At 42.5% G+C, this 24,403-nt stretch overlaps 1 protein-coding gene across 1 annotated transcript in view; it reads left to right on the top strand.

Moving 5' to 3' along the window:
* VCAN (versican) overlaps positions 1–24,403 on the top strand; it is a 166,061-nt gene that overhangs the window by 28,601 nt on the left and 113,057 nt on the right. Inside the window, exons 2-3 of the mRNA XM_056847925.1 lie at positions 1,067–1,133; positions 19,841–20,218. Coding sequence (XP_056703903.1) covers positions 1,067–1,133; positions 19,841–20,218 — 445 coding nt within the window. The remainder of the gene's footprint in view (positions 1–1,066; positions 1,134–19,840; positions 20,219–24,403) is intronic.

Genomic DNA, 24,403 nt, shown 5'->3' with positions numbered 1-24,403 from the left:
CAGGATTCAAGACATTATTACAATATCCTGTGGCTATGTATGCTACTTTTCCTTACTGCAAGACAACTGGTTACACAGAGTAACTGAGAAGAGATTGCAGTGACAACTACTAACATGAGGTTTCAGCTTCCATATATAGTTTATATTTTGTCTCCCCACTTCCCCAGTGTAAAGTGCCATCGAGTTACAGTAGACTTATGGCAACCCAGTAGAGTTTTCAAGGCAAGAGACTAACAGAGGTGGTTGGCCATTGCCTTCCTCTGCATAGTGACCCTGGCATTCCTTGGTGGTCTCCCATCCAAATGATAACCACGGGCAGACCATGCTTAGCTTCTGAGATCTGAAAAGATCCGGATAGCCTGGGCCATACAGGTCAAGGCCTGTCTCCCCTACAAAATTGCATTTTAGAAGGAGAAACCAAATCAACAGCAGGGATAAATTCCTTCTGATAAAATTGTATGATGTCATGCCAATGCTTTTACTACCATGGGGAGGGGCCATGGCTCAGTGGTAGAGCATCTGCTTGACATGCAGAAGGTCCAGGTTCAATCCCTGGCATCTCCAGTTAAAGGGATTAGGCAGGTAGGTGATGTGAAAGACCTCTGCCTGAAAACCTGGAGAGCCGCTGCTGGTCTGAGTAGACAATACTGACTTTGATGGACCGAGGGTCTGCTTCAGTATAAGGCAGCTTCATGTGTTCATTTGCTTTGGCAGTTACTTTGCAGTAAAATAGTGCAAAGAAATGTGGTGACTTGTTTCGAAATGATTACTGTGATGTGCTGTGGGGCAACTGGAGTATTGATCAGTGGAGTGTTGCTCTAAGATCAGGACATGGTAAGATTGCAAAGGAACTCTAGGAATGAGCTCAAGAACAAGATCCAGGCAGTCGGGACTGGCATCCCAATTGCCGAGCCAATGCAGAAGAACTGGAGGGAGGTCAATGAAATGACCCATAATTTTATAAATCTACATACCGTAATCATTGGAACAAGTATTAACAGTTAGAATCCTTAATAAGACCATGCTAGATTTCCTTTGATTTATTTTGTGTTTTCATTATTTGTAGGTCAAGATGTTAAAAAATATCTTATGGATATGCTGGACCCTAACCATAACGTACGCATTCCGCAAAGGTAAGGCATTACTCTCAGGGATATTTGTTGAAACAGAAAAGTTGTTGACTTGATGATGGGAAATGTAATCTTCAAATTACTTACAAAGCAGTTTTTAATTGAATGTAAAACATATTAGAGTTGCTGCCCAACTAAACCCTAACTAAGAACATAAGAAAAGCCATGCTGGATCAGACCAAAGCCCATCAAGTTCAGCTGTCAGTTCACACAGTGGCCAACCAGGTGCCTCTAGGAAACCCACAAACAAGATGACGGCAGCACCATCCTGCCTGTGTTCCACAGCACCTAATATAATAGACATGCTCCTCTAATACTAGATAGAATGGGTATGCATCATGACTAGTATTCATTTTGACTAGTAGCCATGGATAGCCATATCCTCCACAAACATATCCACTCCCCTCTTAAAGCCTTCCAAGTTGGCTGTTCATGCACCTATAAAGACTTCACAACAGGTTGGAATTCAACAAGTAAAGTGCAACTGGAGATTTACGATGTAGTCTTATGCCACTGGTTTCAGTTGGCTTAGATGGGAGTAACTTTACATAGGATTGCAACATTCGTGATGGAGAGTGCTTTGTCTTGTACACGTTTCTCTATCGCCCGGCTTTTTACAGCACAAATATTCTGGCAGGGAAAACAAGTTAGTATGTCTGTTTTTTGGGTGGGTAGGTAGTGAGAACATTCCATAAGTAGTTTGAAGGAAGCAGTGTGAGGGCCACCTTTGCAATCTAGAAGTTCCCTTTGGTTTGACTGGAGTTACGCAAAAATGAAGAAAATTCAGTTGAGATCATAAAGATTACCGTTTATTTTCTTGACGGAAACTCCTGTACCTTGAATAGTTGCATATAAAGTGGAGCTTTGCACCCTGCAATGATGGGATGAAGCTGTATCTGTTGATAGTTACACAGCCAGAAAAGCCTTGCCTGGGAAAGAAGCAACAATGCCCTGCTTGTGCCAAGGTTCAGGTTTCTCACAGAGTCTTTAAGTAGATAAGAGGCAGAGACATGGTGGATGGTATTTTACATAAGAAAGACCATGGTGGATCAGACCGAGCTCCATCAAGTCCAGCAGTCTGTTCACAGAGTGGCCAACCAGGTCAGATTTCATAGTCATAGTACTTCATAGTATTTAGGATAATATCATCAAGAACAGGCTAATGAACTCCTAACATTTCTTCCTCCTCCTCTTCTTCTTCCTCTTCTTCTTCCTCCTCCTCTTCTTCCTTCTCTTCCTAGTCTACTACTACTACTATTACTGCTGCTAAGGCAAACTAACAAAACGTAATGTTAACCCTTACAGGCATTATCTTCTCTCTCCCTCTGCCACCCATAGCTGTCATTTCTCTCCTTCCCAGCTTCTAGCTCCGCTTTTGGTCACTCATTTCTCTAAATGCCAGTGCTGGTCTCCTCTCACCTTTCTGGCTTCTGTTGGAGCTCTTTTGAACAGTGTTGGGGCTCCACTGCTTTGTTCAAACTTCCTGAGTGCCCATCCCAGGTTAACGTCATCAGTTCCAGTGGGGAACAAGAGGGGGCAGGTAAAGGTCTGAGTGCTGTATCCCACTCCTACTGGCAATGGCACAGAAAACTGGTAAAATAATAGTTGCCATAGAAGGTTAAAAAGCTTTAGTAAGAAAAGCGCCCCTCCGTAGTGGGGAACCAGTGTGATTAGAGTGTCAGATTAGGAACTGGGGGACCCAGGTTCGAAATCTCCTTTCTGCCATGGAAGCTTGCTGGGTGACCTTGAGCTAGTCACACACACTCAGCCTAACCTACCTCAACAGCGTTCTTGGGAGGATAAAATGTACGAGAGGAGAACAATGTAAGCTGCTTTGTGTCCTCAGTGGGGAGAAAAGCGGGGTATAAACGAAGTAAAAAAAATGTCTAACTGTGCAATCCTAAACAGAGTTATTCCCTTCTCAATCCATTGAAGTCAACAGATTTAGAAGGGTATACATCTGTTTAGCATTGCATAAGTTTATTAGTTTTTCAGCTTTCCACTGTAGCTGTGTCTTTAGCAACAGCTTGATGTGCAAACACTAATGAATTTTTCTGTGATGTGGGAAGCTTCATCTCCTGAAACTGATCTTTGCCCATTAGCCAGGCTGTTTTTGCCTTCTGGTCAGTTGGCATAAACAGTTTAGTAAATTAGCCCAGAATACTTAGAGTTAGACCACTTCACCCTTTACAAAATGGCCACATAAAAAAACAGCATGCGATTTCATAAATGTGTTTTACTGCATTTACACAATTCAAAACATACACTGCAAGTAATTTCTGCATAGGAGTTTTATAACATATTAAGTGACCCTTACTTTGTTCCAGTTGGTTTGACTGGTCTGTGAATTAGACCATTAGAAAACTTTTATAGGCTGTAATGTTCCACTGAGGTGGAGATTTCCGTTATAACTTGTAACGTCTAACTAAAGTGTTACCTTTAATAACTGGCTGAACAGAAGGATGACGTACATGCTTGCATCATTTAAATACTTGCAGGTGGGTGTAGTCTTTGTGATGAGAGGTATGGGAAATAGAAAATCCCCTTACAGCAGAAAGAATGTTTTACAATCAAAATCAATTGACCTTCCTTACACTTTCTGATTTTTTTCTTTACTGCAGCTGTTTTCCTGAAACTTCCCTGCCCTTTTTCCCTGTAATGTACAAATAACATCTGTCTCTTCAGTTCTTGCAGCAACAAAAATATATGTATCTTGAGAGGAATAATGTTGCCCTTTATCAAAGGATTGCTACTGTTGACCTTTAGTCCACAGGTTGGAACCACGGAGGATTTCCGTGGACAGAAGAGATTTCCATTAGTGGTGTATGACTTTGTCACTTCCCCACTTTCACTGCAACCTCAAATGCTCCTTGAACTGTTGATTGGAGGGAAGAGGGGACCTCCAGGAACAGCATGATGGATAGGGATGTGCAGGTCAATTTTTTCCAGATCTGGATATCACGGAGCCAAAAAACATTGGTATTCCTGGGTTCCAAATACCAATTTGGTATTGAGATCTGTTCCCCCACCCCCGGCCCGGGATTCTGGTATTTTTCAGCTCCATTATTTCCTGTGGGAAATCTTTCCAGGGAGATGGAGGGGCTAGTTTTAAATCTAGTGGCATCAAAATTGCAGGATAGCTGCTGGAGCCTGTCCTTTAAGTAACTTCCAAATTTCAAGTGAATTGGACCAAGAGGTCCAATTCTATGGGTCCCTGAAGAAGGTGCCCCACCATTGATTCCTATAGGGGGGAGTTGAAATGTAAAACCTGAGAATCTATACCAATGTACAATTTTGGAATCACCCAAGCCAAACTGAATAGGAAAGCTGTTGCAACCCTGGCAGATGTAAAATTGGAGAATCCAGCCAATTTACAACCTGAGATTCTACAGAAATATCAAACCTGAGAATCCACCACAAAAAGCAAACACAACTTTGCAATGTAAATTTTTTTAAGGGTGTAATCGAAGTCAAATCAACCTGGAAAGCTGATACAAAGCCCAAGAAGGCACTGACACCCCCCAAAAAAAGAAAAGAAAAAATGGAACAGACAAGACGGTCCTGGGCGCCTTCAAACGCCGGCTCCCAGTACTCCTGGTTAATACTCCTGGTTAATATTTCTGGGAATTTTCTGGGATACAGGTAAAAGGGTCCCCAGAAAATCTGTACCCAGAAAATTCCAGATATTATCCAGAGATTTGAATATATCTGGAAAATACTAATAAGGTGGAAGAGGAAAAATGACAAAAAAACCCTGCCTCCTTCTGTTTGCAAAATTCTCCTCTGCATCCAATCTCATAATCTTTTCTGCTGCTATATATTTGTTGGGATCTGCTTCTAACTAATTAGGGGATTGTTGGGATCTGCTTCTAATCAATTAATCCTTGGATCATCACAGTCTGAGGGTAACCACAATCAGTTCAGTAAAATATATTAGTATAAAAATAGTTGACTTTCCTTGGTAAAAATTCTAGATGCATTCCTTAGTTCAGCCACGTAATCATTTGCTTACTTATTCTGCATAGTTAAGTTGACCTCATATTAACTAATCTAAGGCTGACTTTGCACAAAAGCACCAAACTGTTTTAGGCTGCATTTCTATGCTGCTTTAGTGGGATTCCTGGGTAAGCAGCCATAGAATCAAATGCCACATCTCTTTAATGACTGAGAAGGGCCATCCTGATGCTCCCCCCTCCTTGCATACTTTGTTTTCCATAGGTCTTGTGCAGAAATTCACAATTTCAAGAGAGTCCTAGAAGGCTTAATAGTCGATATCTATTATCAGTAGCTCTTTAGCATTTGCTTTTCTAAAGGCCAATTAGTATTTAACCAATAATAGAAGCTGCCATTTATGTTTATTTGGGCGTATATATGTAGTACATGGGTGTTTCCTACTACCACATTCAGATGCATATTGGCTCTCAAATATTATTGCTGCAGATGGAATGCACATTTGCCTAGTTGTACGTGATTTACAATCCGAGTTTGAAGAGTAACTGATCCTTTACTATGCCTGGTTTACGTCCTCCCTCCCGTAACTGTACCAAGGCAAACCACAAGCCATCTGGTAGAACAGAAAGGTTTTTGTTCAGATTCAATTTATTACTTTCATTGTCAAAGCCCCAAGCAAGTTTTTGTGGGTAGACACGAATGTTTCCGAATCTCTGCTTTAGCAATCTACATGTTACGTTACGAAAAGTGTGATCTTAAGGGCGGCTTTGCACCTGATGAAACTCCTTACACAGAAGGTACTTCCATGGAGGTATCAGCCCATTATGAGTGCCTGTGCTTTTGGGTGGGGAGGAGCTGAGATTTTAGCATGTGTGTGCTGGGCAAGGTGCACAGAGAAGTTCAAAAGCCTCTTCTTGGATATATTCAAGATTGGATTGCCAAAAAAGCAAAACAGTTTAATAGCAGTTGTTGTAGTTGCTGATTTAAAGCCATAGGACATCCAGAAGGATAGATGCTTCTAAAGAACATTCTCAAATGGTCTGAAACCAGTGTTGGCAGCTGCCTGGAGGGGAAAAAAAAGACCTGTCACTTTAACGGAGGTGTAATAGGTTGTTATTTGCCAGGTGATTTTATTTACCTCCATGCTATGAAAAGCTTTAGCTGCCCATTTCCACACATTTCTAAAGGCCTGTGGGCAACTTACCTGAAACATAAGAAAGGATGAGAGTAGGGTTGCCAACCTCCAGGTGGTTAATGGTAAAAGAAAACCTATGTTGGCAATAGAATACTGCTGAACCTAATTAACAGCACGTGGGCTCAGAATCTAAATACAATAATCACAATGCAAAATAGTAATAGTTGCAAACACCATTAATACATGATGACCAACTGCCAATAGAAAAACAATTATATTAAACAGGCATTCAAGGCATGCCAATTTTAAATGAGGAAACAAATGTATAAGTAGGCATAAGTTCTACCTGCTACAGGAAAACAAAAACAAGTGGGGAAATGAACAAATAGTACAAAGGCATTCACCACATGCCGCTATACATAGACCCCATAAGCTACACAGTACCAAAAGAAACTAAAGACCCTGCAAAAGCGGAACAGTATCAGCAATCATGTACATGGAGTCTTTTGCCACGAAGAGTCTACAACCAGGCCAGCCGGCGTGACTGCAGGCAAACAACCTGGTAAGAGGTAATTGGACCAAAAAAGAGAATGCAGGTGGATCGGAGCGTTGCGTTTCGCTTTTCAGCTTCTTCAGCTCGTAGTCCAGTAATTTGCTCACTGCGGAGTGCGTGCCTTTAAGGAATTTCACAAAAACTCTGATTTCATTCCTAGACCTTTTTGGCATCTTACACCGCCCTTGCAGGCTGGATTCTCAATGAACTCTGGCCGCTTTGGCAATTGGACTGGCCGCTTTGGCAATTGGACTGTATGGCATTGAAGTCCCTCCCCTCTCCAAACTCCGCCCTCCTCAGACTCTACCACCAAAATCTCCAGGTATTTCCCAACCCCAGAGCTGGCAACCCTAGATGAGAGGCAAATGAGAGGCAAAGGCCCTACCTTTTCTGCATAGTGTCCCACATGCATCATGGCTGGTGTGTGCATGTACATGTTTTGCCCTACATGGGAAGCCAAATTGGTGACAAATTCCCAAAATATGTTCTGAGACTTATTTTTTAACAGAATGCAGATGGAATTCACAAGCTTAGATTTTTTTAATTGTTTTTCCATACTGATTAAACACAATATCCAACAATCAATGTAAATAAGCATCAAGGTGTAGATTCCAATAAAATACATATATATATATATAAATAAAATATTAAGACTTCCCCTACACCTTCCTCAATCTTGTCATTTATTTGTAATCTCCTTCGTTTAAAATTCTAATCCTAATATTACAAACATTTATAAGAAATTGTTCTTTTTTTAATATTACTCATAATCTAAGTGATCACTATTTCGATTATAACAATTTTCTATATTCAAGTAAAGAGAAAAAAATAAGAGAGAGAGAAAGAAAAAATAGAAAAAAGCACTATTTTATAATAAAAAGATGGATTAGATAATAGGTATCATTTTTTTTACTTCCTTTAAAAATAGGTATCATTATAACTCCTCCATTTCTCCCAGACATCTAATAAGTATCTATTATGTTAATGTCATTAATTATTCTGTTTTTATCAAATCCAAGCCATTAATCAGTCCCTTTTAGTTAAAACCCAAGAAATCTAGACCCTTTGAACCAGTCTCTTTATCCTTAATTTCCAGCATCTTCCTCTTTTTCTCAGTAGCTTTAAACGTCGAAGAGCATCCTTGGAAATTGTTAGTGCAGTTCCCTCTGCAGAAATTGACGATTGATAGTCAATCTGCAGTGTGGTTTCTTCCATCCCCAAGGCGAAGAAAAAGATCCTGGTGTTTCCAGCTTTTCGCCCTTTTAAGTTCTCCCAGTTCACATTGAAGAATTCATCTGGTAGATTATACAAACAAAAGTCAAAGTCTCTTACGTTCAAATCCATGGTTGTCAACAGGATTGGTTCAATTTCTTCTTGCAGATGAATATCCTTTGGATGTCCATTGTGGCTCTCCAGCTCCTTAGCAGAATTTAATTCTTCTTTTGATGGCTTGTCATTTGGAGAGCTTTCTTCTCCCATTTCTGATCTCAATGTAGTAACTTGGTCTTTTATATCCTTGAGATCTTCCAAAATTACATCCAGTTTCCAGTTGAAAAGTTTGTAGATATTGTTTGTCAGAGAGAGTAGTCAATCCATCTGTTTAGTCACACTTTCCATGGTTGCTGCTTCTAATAGTTCTGTTGAAATTTAATTGGTAAAGTCCAGACAGGTATATCACTAGTTCCTATGTTGTGGGTAGTAAAGAAATGTTGCGGGGGGCAGGATATAAAGTCGCAAGCCTGTTGTTACTTCCTTTTGCCCAGGAACTTGGGAGATATTTGCCAGTTACACAGTAATGCCACACTTCCGGTCTCAAATTCCGTGGTGTTCTCGCGGTAGCAGACGGTAGCAGATGCTTCCAGATAAGACGTGGCTTGAAGACTTGTTTACTCAGAAAAACGTCTTCCCGGAAATGGGGGGGAAAATCTCCTCCTCTCTCCCCTTTGCACATCTCAGTCTCTGATTGGTGGCTGTAACGTCATTCAAAGAGTCCTGATTGTTATGTCTACCTACTATCAATTTGATAAAAATCCTGCCGGTTTATCCAGTGTTTTTAATTTTCAAAGAGTCATCCAAACATCAGATGGGGAGATACAGATTCAATAGGTATTTTTTCACTCCTTCAAGACTTCCAGATCCAGGTAAAACAAAAGGATTCTTGTAACTTACTCAGATTTTAGAAGAGTAGGTATTCTTGCTTCTGTATTGTTGCTTAGATGGTAATAGATAGGGGAGATCTGAGCCTGATTCCAAAGAGACGTTCGTGGCAATGGTTTCCCCTCAGGCCGGCATGATCTCGTCCAGGATTCCGAGAGTCATCTGAAGGCTCACTCAGCAAAACTGGGTGTCAAAACCGCACTTAAAAGGCAGCAGGGGTAGTCCTGCTTCCCGGTCCACTGTTTAGGATCGGGTAGGGGTGCAGGATTGCACCCCATATTCGAACGATTCTTGGTTCCCTCGGGAGCCCCCGAGAGACGTGGTGCTCAGATCAGTGTCCCTAGTGGAAGTGTATGGTGTTATGTTATCTGATGCTAGTTTTAAAAAAACAGGAGTCACCCACAGCTCAGCCTGCCTTTTAGAAAGGGTCGAGGGGATCATTAGTTGATAGGTTTGCCAACCTCCAGGCAGGGCCTGAAGATTTCTTGCTATTACAACCAAGATCCAGATAATAGAGATCAGTTCCTCTGGAGAAAATGGCTGCTTTGGAGGGTGGACCTTTATGGGGTTGTACCCTGATAAGGTCCCTCCCCAACCCTCACTCTCCCCAGGCTCCACCTCCAAAATCTCCAGGTATTTCCCAACCCAGAGCTGGCAACCCTATCAGAGGTGTTTGCAAATATGTGAAGGGTTAAAAAAAAGTTTTTAAAGGTATTGCACGTTTGCCCAGTAAACCATCCATCACACAGTCCCAACCAACCATTAGACAAGAAGCTAACCACAGAACCAACAAGGAAATAGAAATACCATCAGAGGATCAACATCAATGAATGCTCTCTTGAGGAATATTGATTCATGAGCTTTCCGAAAGGCTGAGAGGGATGATGCTTTTTTACAAAGTGCAGGTGACAACGGAGAAAGCGCTGGAGAAAACAGTCACTGTACGAGCCAGTTGTAGTGAGAATACTATCAGAAGGAATTGGGCAAAATTTCTGGCAGGGTATGAACTTTCCAGGTATCTTTGAAACAGTGGCCTCCTATCTTGCTCTGAAAAGCAGTTCAGTTAGTTCTGGCCCCTGTTGAAAGGACAGCGGAAGCCCATGCCTGTGTCCCTCAAGCCCTAGTCTAATGCTTTGAATGTGAATTCTTGAGCCTGCATCTCTTTTGGCTTTGGTCCTCTCTCTTTGGTGCTACAGGCTAGATGAAGGTCCTTTGTCTGGACTCATCTGCAAAGGGGTGGTCTTGATCTGGTTCAGATAAGACCATTGTCTGGCAAGCTGCCTGAAGCTGCTTTGGAAGCTGTCTATGCTTGTAAAATGCATTTCCACACAGACATGGGCGTAACTTATGATAGCACACCCATGTTACATCATACATACCCTGTTGTGGGATATGAGCTACCTTTTATGAGTTCAGCAGAGTTCCTGCTATGCTAGTTGAAAACTCAGTACCAATGTACGTATCGGGAGAGTTCTATGATGAGACTATCTTGCATTTTAAAGTTAGCTAGCATCCCCATGTGGCTGCCTTGAAGACTGTGCTTGCTCCTAACTGCACCTTCAGGCTCCTGCCTTCTGGCTCCACCATTGCCATCTATATAGTATGCCAAAGGTCTCCAATGAGTGATGAATGTATCTGTAGCTATATTGTCTCTTCCTGTTCCATGGGAGGACAGACTTAATATTCCTCTCTCCGGCAACTGATCCCCAGCCTTCAAAGCAGCTGGAAGTGAGAGATTCCAGTCATGGAACTCTCAAGGCATGTGTTCTTTGACCTTTATTTGGCCCGTTCTTCTCCCCTTTGCTAGGTTTCTTTTCCTACAGTCCAGCTGAGGCATTCAAAATCTAGTAGTCAGAGCATGCATGAAAGAAGACAGGACCCTATGCCCACTGCCCCCACCTCTCTGAAGGGAAGCAGCTCCAAGCGTAAGATGTTTTATAAATATGGAGTTTGCTTCAAAACAGCATCCACAGTATCTATAGAGGCTGATGAAAGTGGACAGTCTGTTGTCCAGTAGATTGCATGGAAAGCCACAGAAAATTACTTGTTTGGGAAGGAGCACGAAGATCACAACTCAGCTTTTCTTTGTCCCTTTCTCCCAGTTTTCTTTAGCTGCAGGCTTAGTCTGCCAGTTGGAACAGAAAGCACTTCTAAAGGGAAAACTGCATTGGGATACTTGTGTCAAGTAGATGAACGTATCTGTAGCAGTTTTGTCTGTCGCTACTGCAGCTAGGACACTAGGTTGGAGTAGAAATAGCTTACGTATGGTGATAGCATGAAGTTGCTGACAGTTGGATTCAGTCAACTATGCAGTTACCTATTTTAAAGAGTAAATATTTTCCCACAGTTCACTGTAAGCAATCAGGTCACCGAAGCTGGAAAGACGAATGCTGACAGAGAGCTTAGTTAGCGATAACTATTCAGCATGATTCTGCCCCAAAACGGTCCATGTAGTTTGAAAGAAAGATAGCATTGATCTCTTACGCATGTTTGATAATAAATATTTTGATATCGTTTTTTTTACATGATAGCGTAAAGCTCTCCTTCAAAGGCTGCTGAAATTAATTTTAAAGTTGTTCTTTGATCTGACCCTTTCATTTTCTTCAACTGGTGCAAATCCAGGCAGTTCTAGAAGCATAAATGCTCAGTGGCAGGTAAAGTAATCTGACTGAGTGATTTGTTAAGGTGGTCACAATGTTGTTATGTGCTTCGTGTGATGTCCAGTCTTCTTAGATTATATCCTCTCTATGCATATCCATTGATGGCTGTTGGCAGCCCACGTGGCCCCAGGAAGTTGCAGCATGTGTGTCTGCACCAGATTATGTACTAGTCATGGAATCCTAGGCTGGGGTTTCTTTCTCTATAAAAATAATTTATTAATATGGTCACTGACCAGCAAAAACAAACAACCAAACAAGCAAACAACAACAGCCACAGCAACAGCCTCTCCCATAATACTAGAATACGGGGTCATCTGCTGAAGCTGGAGGGTGAGAGATTAAAAACAGATAAAAGGAAGTACTTCTTCACACAACGCATAGTTAAATTGTGGAACTCCCTGCCTCAAAATGTGGTGATGGCTGCCAACTTGGAAGGTTTAAGAGGGGAGTGGACATGTTCATGGAGGAAAGGGGGATTCATGGCCACTAGTCAAAATGAATACTAGTTATGATGCATACCTATTCTCTCCAGGATCAGAGGAGCATGCCTATTATCTTGGGTGCGGTGGAACACAGGCAGGATGGTGCTGCTGCAGTCGTCTTGTTTGGGGGCTTCCTAGAGGCACCTTGTTGGCCACTGTGTGAACAGACTGCTGGACTTGATGGGCCTTGGTATGATCCAGCAGGGATTTTCTTATGTTCTTACATAATAAGAAAACCACAACAACAGCTACTACTGCTACTACAAATAATCTAAGCCTAAAAATTACATATTACATGTATGAATAAAATTTATATATACATCGTATAACTTAGTGTGATCCCCTTAATATTTTGAGTAATAAAGTATTTCTGTTACTCTTATCCTATCAGGGTACGGCGTATTTTAATCGCTGCAGCTCAGAATTTAGCAGTCAAGAGTGTAAACTGATATTTTTCATCAGTTAAGAGCTTCTTAGCCAGAAGCTCATCTGGTTGGTCAGGGCAAGTGTTAAGCAAAGGGAAAAGAAACCTTGTGCTGACTTCTTGGTAGAATGAGCAGCGGATCAAGACATGTTCTGAAGTTTCTATATCCCCTGACCATCATAGCCTGGGGCATCTCCCATCCTGTGTAGATCTATCCAGTATTCAGAGCCAGCCTCTCAAGGGTGGAGTAACTTGCCGTAATATAATGGTTAGAAAGAGCTCCCTCATGATCTAACCTTATCAAATCGTTACTCCATTGCTATACAGGCTGAGCGGGCAGACTAAATGCAGCAACCAGGAAAAGCCCTTCAAAACCATAGAACAAAGCCGACATGTTGGCAGCAGAGGATAGGACTCGCAATAATGGGTTTAAATTGCGGGAAGAAGAGTTGGTTTTTATATGCCCACTTTCTCTACCACTTAAGGAAGAATCAAACTGGCTTACAATCACCTTCCCTTCCCCAAACAGACACCCTGTGAGGTAGGTGGAGCTGAGAGAGTGTGACTAGTCCAGCGGGCTTCATGTGTAGGAGTGAGGAAACAAATCCAGTTCACCATATTAGCCTCCGCCGCTCATGTGGAGAAGTGGGGAATCAAACCCGGTTCTCCAGATCAGAGTCCACTGCTTCAAACCACTGCTCTTAACCACTACACCACGCTGGGAGGAAAGGTACTAGCTGGATATTAGGGACTTTTTTATTACAGTAAGAGTCGTTTAACAGTGGAATCAGCTACCTAGGGAGCAGGTGAGCTCCCCATCACTGGCATTCTTTAAGCAGAGGCTGGACAAGCACTCATCAGGGATGCTCTGGGCTGATCCTGCATTAAGCAGGGGGTTGGACTAGATGGCCTATATGCCCCCTTCTAACTCTGTGATTCAATGATTGTCCCCCTCCTCATCAGACGGTAGCAGCAGCAGTACACTTGCCTAAGCAGAAAGGAATTGCTCCTTATGCAGGAAGAAAAAGCAGCAGCCCCCTTAGCCTAGCCCACAGCATGCCACACCCATTTAGGTCAGGCACCAACATGCTAGCTCGTTGGCCAGGACAAAGGCATCTGTTGCCCTTCAGAGTCCCTGAGTCCTGTTGGTTGTTCCTTGTGTCCCTCCCATCCCCTCCAGGTTCTTCCACCATTATTTCTCTGTGGGCACAGATCTTGTACATCCACTCTTAAAGAGCTGCCTCTTCCCTTTAAGGGGGAAAAAAAGACTGTGTATGTGAGTCGTGGTAGGAAGGACCTTGTCTGCCAAATTCCATACCCTCCAAGAGTTGGCAGGCTGCCACCACCTGGATCGCAACTGTACAAGGAGGCAGGCAAGAGGCAGCTATGGGTAGATGAAACCAAATTGCTCCAAAGTGGCCCTCTTCACAGTGTTCAGGCATCTTGGTTTACTGAAGAACTGTGGGTAATGAAATGTAAGGGCAGATGGCTTAGGTTAAAGTAGAGGGAGACCATAGAGAGCCTTGACTGAATAAAGGTTAGAGCTCATCTTTCGGTCTACTTTGTGGTGGTGGTCAGGTGGGCTCGCTTTCTGCAGCTGCCATGTCTATGCGGACTTGTCCAACAGAGGTGTACTGAGTAGTGAGGGGGCTTTTGAATCCTGTTCTCAGATGAGTTAGACTTGGAGTGATCTGTAGCTCACTGTGATATGATCGCTCTGCGTTTCGCAGACAAAGTTGCTTGCATCTGCCGGTACTTGGATAATAGTATTTTTAACAGAGCTGTTAGAGAATGTTATCAGTGGTCTGTCAAGTTGCAGCTGCCTGGATGACTTTCAGCTATTGTAGCCTGAAGATGCGGACAGTTGCTTTGAGGAGCTTGTCCAACGTGTTCAATGCTCGACCCTTGCCTTTCCTGGATTGTAAAAACTATCTTGGCAGGGCTAGTAAATTGGCTGCAGGAAGTGGTAAATGCATCCATAAGGGAGGGAGTCGATCCAACAGCTCTGAAATAGGCATGGGTGAGGCTTTCTTCTGGAAAAAAAATGTCCCTTGATCCTGAAGATCTGAATAATTACCATCTTGTTGAGAGCAGGTTTTTCTTTTTTTGGCCAGCTACTTGAGTAAGTGGTGGCCAGACATCTCTAGGCATTCAGGGAGGGAACTGATTACTTAGACCAATTACAGCTTGGGTTTTGAAATGGAAATGGCCTGGTTTCCTTGTTAGGTGACCTACTCCTGAAGAGAGAGACAGGAGTGAATCACTTTGATGCCATCAACCACACTATCCTTCTGAACCAACTAGCAGAATGGCGATAAAGGGACGAAAGCATTGTGTGCTGGTGATTCTTGTTTTGGTTGGTCAGCACCACAGTGTGATGCCTGGAGGGTTGATCACTTGAGTGTGTGGCACTTGCTGGGAACCAGCTGTATTTCTCTTTTTCAGCTCACTCAGGATATTCTGAACTCTTGCTTGAAGGTGGTAATGGGCTGGATGAAAGTAAAAAAAATAAACTCTGAAGCTCATTCCCAGTAGGATGAAGGTGCTATTGGTCCCTAATAGAACCAGTCAGAGGTTGATGATTTGTCCTAAATACACTTGAACACATGAACACATGAAGCTGCCTTATACCAAATCAGACCCTTGGTCCATCAAAGTCAATATTGTCTAAGCAGACCGACAGCGGCTCTCCAGGGTCTTTCACATCACCTACATGCCTAGTCCCTTTAACTGGAGATGCTGTCGCGGTTCGGGCCGTTAAGTGCCTACACTCTTAGGATGTACCATTTACTGAGAAATGGAGTTATCTATTCAGCGAGACACCACTAGACCGGAATCAACGGTTCCTAGAAACTTGTTATTGCTTCTAGGACATCTCTTGAACACGCCAATAAATTTATAATAATGGACAAGAGTAGAAGTATATATAAAAAACACATTTATTTACATTATACAATATATGCTTTTTGGTTGCAAAGCCTTAAAATATCATATAAGGATAGACATCATTAGTCTTAAACATGTTTATGTAGCAAGTAATCATTCACATTCTCTATGCCTCCATAAAGGAGTATCTTAGTCAGAATATACTCATAAAGTATCCTTAGTGCAATGCACCTTCATTCAGAATATAAGGTTACAAAAATCCTGTCAAAATATGGTTCATTCTTTGGAGAAAGATTTGGTTAGAAGTATCCTAACTTAAATCATTCAAAACATTATAACATTTCTGTACAGAAGACACACTATACCTTGCTGTGTCATCTGTATCATCTGGAGTCCTTTAAAGACTTCTATTAATATTCATAACTGATCATCATTAAGATCAGGCATTGTCTATGTACATGCTATGCATGCTCTTTCTAGTTTTAGACAGCAATGCTGAATGTATAAATACTATGTGTTAGCTTAAAGCTGTTTACAGTCTCTTTGACTGTGCCAATCTGTGTATGTGCATTGTGCATATCTCACAGAGTACAGAGAATCTCCTTTCCCTTCAGGAACTTCTCTGGTCTCTTGCTCTGAGGAGGTTCAGAAGTCCCTCTGTTAAGTAGAGGACGTTCTGACACAATCTCAGAGGTCTAGCTATTAGCCCTGTATTCAGGATGCTTCTTAGCATTGGTAAGCCAAATAGGCTTAGTCTGTAAGAATCCATAAATCTGATGGACTCTCAGTGTTCCATTACATGGAAAGATCACTGCACTTAGATTCCTATTCAAAGAATAGGAATTCTAAGGGTCTCTATCCTCTTCTAGGAATAGAGCAGTCTCACAAGAAGACTGTAAGTAAGATATGTTGAAATATCCAGATCTTGATAATTCAAGATATCTCAGAACTACTGTCCACGCAAGAACAGAGTTTCAATGTTTTACATCTCAAGCCTTTTGAGATGGAGGTCCTACACCAGACAGCTGCAGTCTGCCAGCCATAGAACTCTAAAGTGCCAGCTGGACTGTGGCTGTTATTTATACTTTTTCTAGACCCATTAAGAGTGAAGAGTGTTCCTTTTCCCCTCTTCCTTAGTCTTCAAAAGGGTACCTTTATTCCCCTTTCTTATCCGATACCAGGAGCTTAGTGGCTTCTGCTCCTGTCTTATGTCCTTATATGGATTTCCTTTTCTTTCAGTCCTCTGTGCCTAAAGTATAAATACTCATTTCTGAGTTACATGATCAAGTTACATATTTAATTTCTATACCATCCTCTTCGTTAGGACTATACGCATTAAATGAGACTACTTAGAAATCTGTAGCACAACGTTTAACTATATAACTAACAGAACACAATTATAGCTGACACTGTCACTTTGCAAAGTGTTTTGTTTACATTAGTTAGCAGGTTTGCATCTGGCAAGATTACAGTAGAACAAGGAAGCATATTACTCTTATCTTGAGAGAACTTATAATGCCTTTAGGCTATATTTTAAGCACAATTTCAACTATTAATGCACTCTTAGTACATTAAGATATCTTAAGACCTTGAAAAGGCCATTTAAGATTCCGACATCTGGCAGCTAAGTCAGAAAGATGACTTTTACGCTGCCCCTTCAAGGGAAAGCCAGAGTAACTTTAGTAGTTAACTAAAGTTGATAGAGCTAACCTTGAGCTAGCCTGTCAGCCTGACACAGAGTTGCCTGTCAGCATGACGCAGACTTTCATTATACATTACACAAACCTCTGTATGTGCATGATGTGTTTAAGCTCTATATGGAATTAAATCTGCACATGTTCACAAGATACCATGATCATGTCAGGGCCTGTCATAATGCCAGGGATTGAACCTGGGACCTTCTGCATGTCGAGCAGATGCTCTGTCACTGAGCCACATGCCTCCCCAATGGAGTCATACTCCCCCTCCCTCCTGAAGGAACAAGAAAGTTTGCCACTTAGGGTTTCTGTTTGCCCTAGATGTACAGCTGGAGGGACAGATTTCATCTGCAGTGTGTAACATCTTTCACCAGCTATAGCTTTGAGCTGTCCATGCACTGAACACATCCCAGATGTATTACAATAATGCTCTTGGGGCTGCCTTCGAAGATGCTTTGAAAGCAGAAATCAGTGCACAGTGCAATAGTTAGATTGCTGAGAGGTGTTTCCTGTAGAGAACATATTATGTCTGTATTGAGTCAATTACACTGGCTGCCAATTTGCTTCAAGATGTTGGTTTTGACCTTCAGTGCCCTAGAACCACTTACTCTATATTCCTTCCCATCAATTAAGACCTTTGTCATGGTTCCTGCATAATTTCCCGTATGCCCCAGAACAAGACGGACCATTACAACACTTGCGGCACCCCAATTGTGGGATCCCTTTCTGCTAGCTATTCACCTGATGTGTTCACCTGGGCTCTTGTTAAATGGTGGTGTGTGTGTGGCTTAATCTGATAGCTTTCTATGTTTTCTTGTTTGTATTGCATTGGTTAGCTCACTTGTATTTCAGTTTTTGAGTTGAGTTTTGCTTTGCTGTTGTGCATATGCTTACATTTGTTTACACTGAAATTTGCAATCTGCTGTTGTGTGGTTTGTGGGGCTTGTTGTAAGTTAGTCGTAATTGTTTCGAATTCTGATTTTGTTTAAGTCTGCTGCCAGAAGATTGGTGAGGGTTGCTCTCAAGTTGGTCTTAATTGTCCTTAGTATGACTACTATTTTAGATTGGTTTGTGTGGTTTTTATTGTAGTATTTAATTTTGTTGTAAGCTGAAAGGCCTTTGGCTAAGGGGCGGGATAGACATATTTAAGGAAATGACAGAGAGCCGTGATCATCTGCAAGCCTCCACAGCATGTACACAGAAGAAGGGGTCAAATGAATCTCCTGGGGGAGGGAATTCCACAGTTTGGAGATGGCAGCTGAGATGACCTTTGCTCGGGCTTGCGAGAGTGGGAGGTCCTCTGGAGAAACCCTCGGTGAAAACTGTAGGGTTAAGGCAGATGGAAGAGATCTGTGAAACTGGATCCCAGACTGGATTGCCCTGATCTGATTTAGAAGAGGTCATCTTATGTTTTTATGAGAAACAGAATAAAAATCAGCTCAAACAAACATAGACCCCAGCCTGTCCCCAGGGAAACTGGGCTTTCTGTTATTTTGGAGGGTTTGCTTAGACATATGCCCCCCCCCCCCCCGATATTCACAGCCCTGCTAGCTTATATGAACATTTTGTTCTGACCCTCACAGGGCATATTTGCAGACTGGCTTGCACTGTCTATTAGTCATAGGGGTAGCACGTCTGTGCAGCCCTCCTCCCCATTTTGCTTTTCTTTATGATGGAGACAGGTAAAATGTTTCTGCAGCTGCCAGCCTAATATATGCCTAGCCTCCAATAACTGAATCACTCAGCCACCCAGGACCACTGGTTATATAGAATCAGGAAGCCCATCCCAAATCAATGAAATGGTGCAGCGATTGGCATTTTATGGCCCGTGTTCCACTCTTCTAGCTAGATTTAGTTTCTCTGTTACAGGGATATCTGCTAATGTTGATTTACTCTCTCTTCCCTTTCCACCCCAGCCCCTCCTATTGCCCAAGGGGAATTAAACCAGACAGCAAAGTGCTAGGATAATTAGAAGATCAGAAGGCATCCACCCATACCCAAATGTTGGAAATTATTTTGGCTGGTTTAGGAACCTTGACGTTTCTGGATCGTGGCATTAGCCAGATCTTTAGTAACTTTCCAACTGCACATCTGTACAAATGTTATAAGCAGAAGCTAATTTGAGGACCAAGAACTATTAGAAGCTGTATCCCACAAACCTGAACGTCTGCCTTTCCGTCAGTTCCAAAATGAGTTTTGAAGACTAGTTTAAGGATCCCCTAAATGGTTGCGGATGTGTACCTGCTATCATGAAACCATCTCTCAGTACTCTGTGGAATGTCAGCTATAGCTCATCATAGAAAGTTTTGAGGCCAGTGAAGAATGTTTTGCAGAAACTTTCACAATATTGTATTTGTTCTCTAAGACTGGTGATGAATTTGGGTGAAATTTTTACCAGAACATAGGGTTGCCAGCTCCGGGTTGAGAAATACCTGGATATTTTGGGGGCAAAGCCTGAGGAGGGTGGGGTTTCGAGAGGGGAGGGACTTCAATGCCATAGAATCCAATTGCTAAAGCAGCCATTTTCTCCAGGTGAACTGATCTCTACTGGCTGGAGATCAGTTGTAATAGCAGGAGATCAGCCACCACCTGGAGGTTGGCAACCCTACCAGAACATCATATTGCTTCCCAATATTCTGGATCTACCTGTCCCTACCCTCTTGAGCTGCACCTGTAGCAAGAGGTGGAGTTGCCTATATGTTGTTTATAAATCTCCGTAGCTTATCTTTAAGCTTGCTGACTAATGCTATTTTCCCCCTTTACAGTGAAAGTGGAAAAAAGCCCCCCCGTGAAGGGCTCCCTTGCTGGAAGAGCTGTTCTTCCTTGCTTCTTTTCAACCTTGCCTACATTGCCCCCAAGCTACCACAATACAAGTGAATTTCTTCGGATCAAATGGTCAAAAGTTGAGCAGGATAAAGGTGGAAAAGACCTAAGAGAACATACAGTTTTGGTGGCCCAAAATGGAAATATCAAGATAGGAAAAGGCTACAAAGGGCGAGTGTCAGTTCCAAGCCACCCAGAAGACATTGGTGATGCATCATTGACTATGGCGAAATTGCGGGCAAGTGATGCTGGTGTTTACCGCTGTGACGTTATGTATGGAATTGAAGATACTCAAGACATCATCTCACTGGCTGTTGATGGTAAGATTCCATTTGTTTTATTTAAATCATGCATATTACTCCCATTCTACAGAGGCGCCACTGGCTGTCCATAAGTTACCAGGCTCACTTTAAGGTATTGGCTGTTACATACAAAACCCTTCATGGCCTTGGACCCTCATATTTGTGAGATAGCTTCTCCCGCATGCACTGCCACAATAGCCTTGCTCATCTGAGCAAGGATTTCTACAGGTGTGGGAAGAAAGGGGGACAACCCTAGCCAGGCCTGGCCCCAATGGATCCTCAAAGACCAAAAGAGCCCTGGAAAGGAGCCAGATCTATCCCCCTACCTTTTTACTCACAGAAACCCAATGTGGAAAGCTGTGGTTGCCTAGCAACAGCCTCTGAGGGAATCCATTTCATAAAGCTACAAATGCTGCTTTTATCATTTTCAGGTTTTTTTAAAACCCACCAACTTTTTTTTTTTTAGATTTCACATTTTTCTGCAAACCTGGGGCATTTTTCAGGGCTGTAGAAAGATATGCTTTGGCGGTTCACAGCTCCAGTCACTGGATTTAAGTATCCTCAGTTTTGACTGACTTGCATATTTTAATAGTAAAGTGGGGACCTGCAAGAAACTTTTCACCTTTATTTCCTTCCTTCCTTCTTCCTGCTCTGTCAGATTCCCTCCTCTCTCTTTCTGCACTACTTCTCTCTCACCCCTTCTATGTACATTTTCTCCTCTCATTCTACCCCACCCCTTCTCTTGCAATCCTCTTACCCCCTTTCTCCCCTCACTCCTTGTATGTTAATCTGCCCCCTCTCATCCCAGTCCTTCTCAGACAATGTCCCCCTTTCTTCCTGCACCCCTTCTCAGTCTGCCCCCTCTTTCTCTTCCATCTATTTATCCCCCCAATCTCCCCCTCTTCTTTGTTTCCCCTCCCCCAAGCCCTCCTTTCTCTATAATTCTCCCCCAATCCAATGCCCCCTTCTTTCTCTTGCACTCTCCCCCAATCTAATCCCCTACTTCTTTCTCTCTCCCCACCCCCCAGCCAATGCTCCTTTCTCTTTTTCTCCCCCCTTCTTCTTTAAGCTTGATGGCTTGGTGGCAGCAGCCTGGGAGCTGTTCTAAGCCTGGAGCAGCTCCTAGCAGTGGCCAGGTCTGGAGCTTCTCCTGTTGTCCACTGCCACCAGGACTGGTTGTGGCTCCTGGGCTCTGCTGCGGCCTTGCTCCACCACTGCAGCAGATGCTGCTACTGAGCTCTGCCCCCTCAGAAGCTGCAGGAGCAGCAGCCGCCGCCAGGGCCCTCAAAGGCAAGTGTGTTGTCTGTTCATGTGCAGACATGGCTATTTTACTTTTGGGGGAATTAAACCCCCCAGTGTTTTTTTTTTTAAGATTTAAGATTTTTCTGCAAACTTAGAGTGTCCCCTAAGTTTGCAGAAAAATCTGTTTGGGGTAAGTATATAGATGATGACGTCTTCAGTCTAGAAAACAGGGAGAGTGTAGATATTCCCCTTTACCTACATGCTGAACCTTTAGCAGGCTTTGCATCCAAAGAGGAAATACCATATCTTCCTCACTACAATAATAGGGGAAAGATTGCTGACCACAAATATTTAACAAGCATTTGTTTACATTCCAAAAATTACGAAATTTGCTAAAAGGTGTTCATGGTTTCAAGGGAAACCCTATTAGCAAATATCTGTGGGATTTTACTGGCAGACACATATCTTATCTACTATGTCACCAGCAAGGCTGTCCATGTTCTCAGGATCAGTATGGTACATAATATGCATGACATAGCCTCATACCCTATATCCATGAACAGAATACTTTTATTCTCATGGGTATATCATATAATAACAACAGTGTTCAGAAATGTATGTGCATCATATGCCCACACACACACACAAATGAGAGCTGTAGAAATGTTGAAATGGGAGAGCAAAGATGGTATTTCACTATCAAGTTATTGTATCTTGGTCCTATCAAGATACTGGCTCGGATCCACCAGAGTGTTTGTACAGATGGATGGAACTCTACCTGCAGTGCGTGACTTCCTCACACACACCCTTCAACAACCCACTTATGAGGAATCAGTGGATCCAACTCATTACATCTACACTTGGACATTTATGTTCACACTCAGCTGAAGAATAGTTACTTTAAGTGAGATGGACGGCTCACACTTGCAACATCACGGTGCAGTTTTAACATCCAATTACAGGTGGATCTTTCCCCCCTTTCCCCCTTTTGATTTTTAAATGATTGCCCCAAACGAATAGCTTGAAGGCAGTCAAGCAGACATAGCATGCAGTCATTTGAGAAAAGGCAGAAAATGGCAGTGCAGTAGATTGAGGGTGATTTGAACGGAGTGACATGATCTAGAAAATCCATATCCAGCTATAAAGTTCACTGGGTAAGCTTGGTCTTGCCATTGTCTTTTAGCCCAGCCATAGGTGCTTGCAAGCTAAAATGGGCTGGGAAATTCCTGGATATTTGCAACTGGAGCCTGGGGAGGATGGGGTTTGGGGAGGGGAAGGAGTTAAGTGGGGTATAATGCTGTACACTCCACCCTCCAAAGAAGCCATTTTCTCCCAGTATTGACAATCCTAGGTGTAACTCTGTTCAGGATTGTACTGTTTTACACTTCTGTCCAGCCCTTTCTCCAAGGAATTCAAGGTTTTCCTCATTTTTTTCTGGTTCTATTTGTAAGCCAATATGAATATGATATGAGTTGCAAAATTCAATATTCATTCAGCCCCAAAGAACACAAAATCAAAAGAAAACTCCCCTCAAAACTCTGGAATTTCTGAACAGCTTCAAAATATGAATGCAGGTCCAGAATGCTGGTGGGTTGTAGCTGCCATCTTTATATATCATTTTTGTTTTCTGTTTTTAAACCTTAACTCATAATGTCAGCATCACCTTTTTTGTCTTTGACAAATATAGAGGCTATCAGCCTTCTTGTTTGCATGTTATTCAATAGCAATTTGGAAGCATTAAGTTTGAACAGAGAAATAGAAACTAGGGCTGTGCACCTTTTTTTGGTATTTTTCGGGCTCAAGTTTAATAAACTTGGAATTTTTTTTAAAAACCCAAAAGCCGAAAATTCTGGCTTTTCTGGAAAGTTGAAAATTTTGGGTCCCCCCCATCCAATTTCAGCTTTAGTCGAAAGCACACCCCTAATAGAGACCTTCACTTTCCATTCTTCTCATTAGGGCTTGCATATGAGAACTTCCCATTGTATCCTGCCCCTCTTCTTTACTATTGGAGAACCTGGGCACAATCTATGAACAATATTTATCATTCAAGTGAATGAAAACTGTATGAATACATTTCAGTTTCTGCGGAGATTGTGCAGGACATGTTTTGAGAGTAACATGTCTAGGGAAGTATTGTGAGATACAAAGAATCCAGAGGTGCTCAACACAAATTGTAGTAAGAGATGCTTTGATTTTTTAAAGTAGTTAAAAAAAACACCACCACTACATCAACAACAGAGAACCATTTCTGTTGTATATTAGGTAGGTATTAAGTCCACCATACAGTTTCTAGCAATTCCTAGAGAGGACTGAACTCACTTGCAGATTTTTCCTGGAAGTGATGTCATGCAATTGGCCCTAACAACCTTTTTTTAAAAAGCCTTTCCTTTGGGCCACTGTGAGTTGCAGTGGGAAATAGGAGCCGGGGCGGAGAATTCGTTGCCCCTGGTGGGAGCCTGGTAACCTTGTATATGCTTCTTTTATGCCCTTAAGGTAAAGGTCCCCTGTGCAAGCACTGGGTCATTCCTGACCCATGGGGTGACGTCACATCCCGATGTTTCCAAGGCAGACTTTGTTTGCGGGGTGGTTTGCCAGTGCCTTCCCCAGTCATCTTCCCTTTACCCCCAGCAAGCTGGGTATTCATTTGACCGACCTCGGAACGATGGAAGGCTGAGTCAACCTTGAGCCGGCTACCTGAAACTGACTTCCGTTGGGATCAAACTCAGGTCGTGAGCAGAGCTTTTGACTGCAGTACTGCACCTTAACACTCTGCGCCACGGGGCTCCTTACCAGTTCTTTTAGTGGCTTCAGCTTATTTTTTAGTAGTTTGTCAGTCTTAATGTCTTTCTTTAGTTTTTTTAATGGTTGTGTTTTAATGGTTTTGTTTTATTATTTTAGTTGTAAGCTGCCTTGAGCAGACCTCTGGAAAGGCAGCACGTATGTTTTCTAAACAAATTAATA

This window comes from Euleptes europaea, chromosome 4 (genome assembly GCF_029931775.1).
Source record: "Euleptes europaea isolate rEulEur1 chromosome 4, rEulEur1.hap1, whole genome shotgun sequence".
Taxonomy (NCBI): Eukaryota; Metazoa; Chordata; class Lepidosauria; order Squamata; family Sphaerodactylidae; genus Euleptes; species Euleptes europaea.
This window is presented reverse-complemented; position numbering and strand designations above follow the sequence as displayed.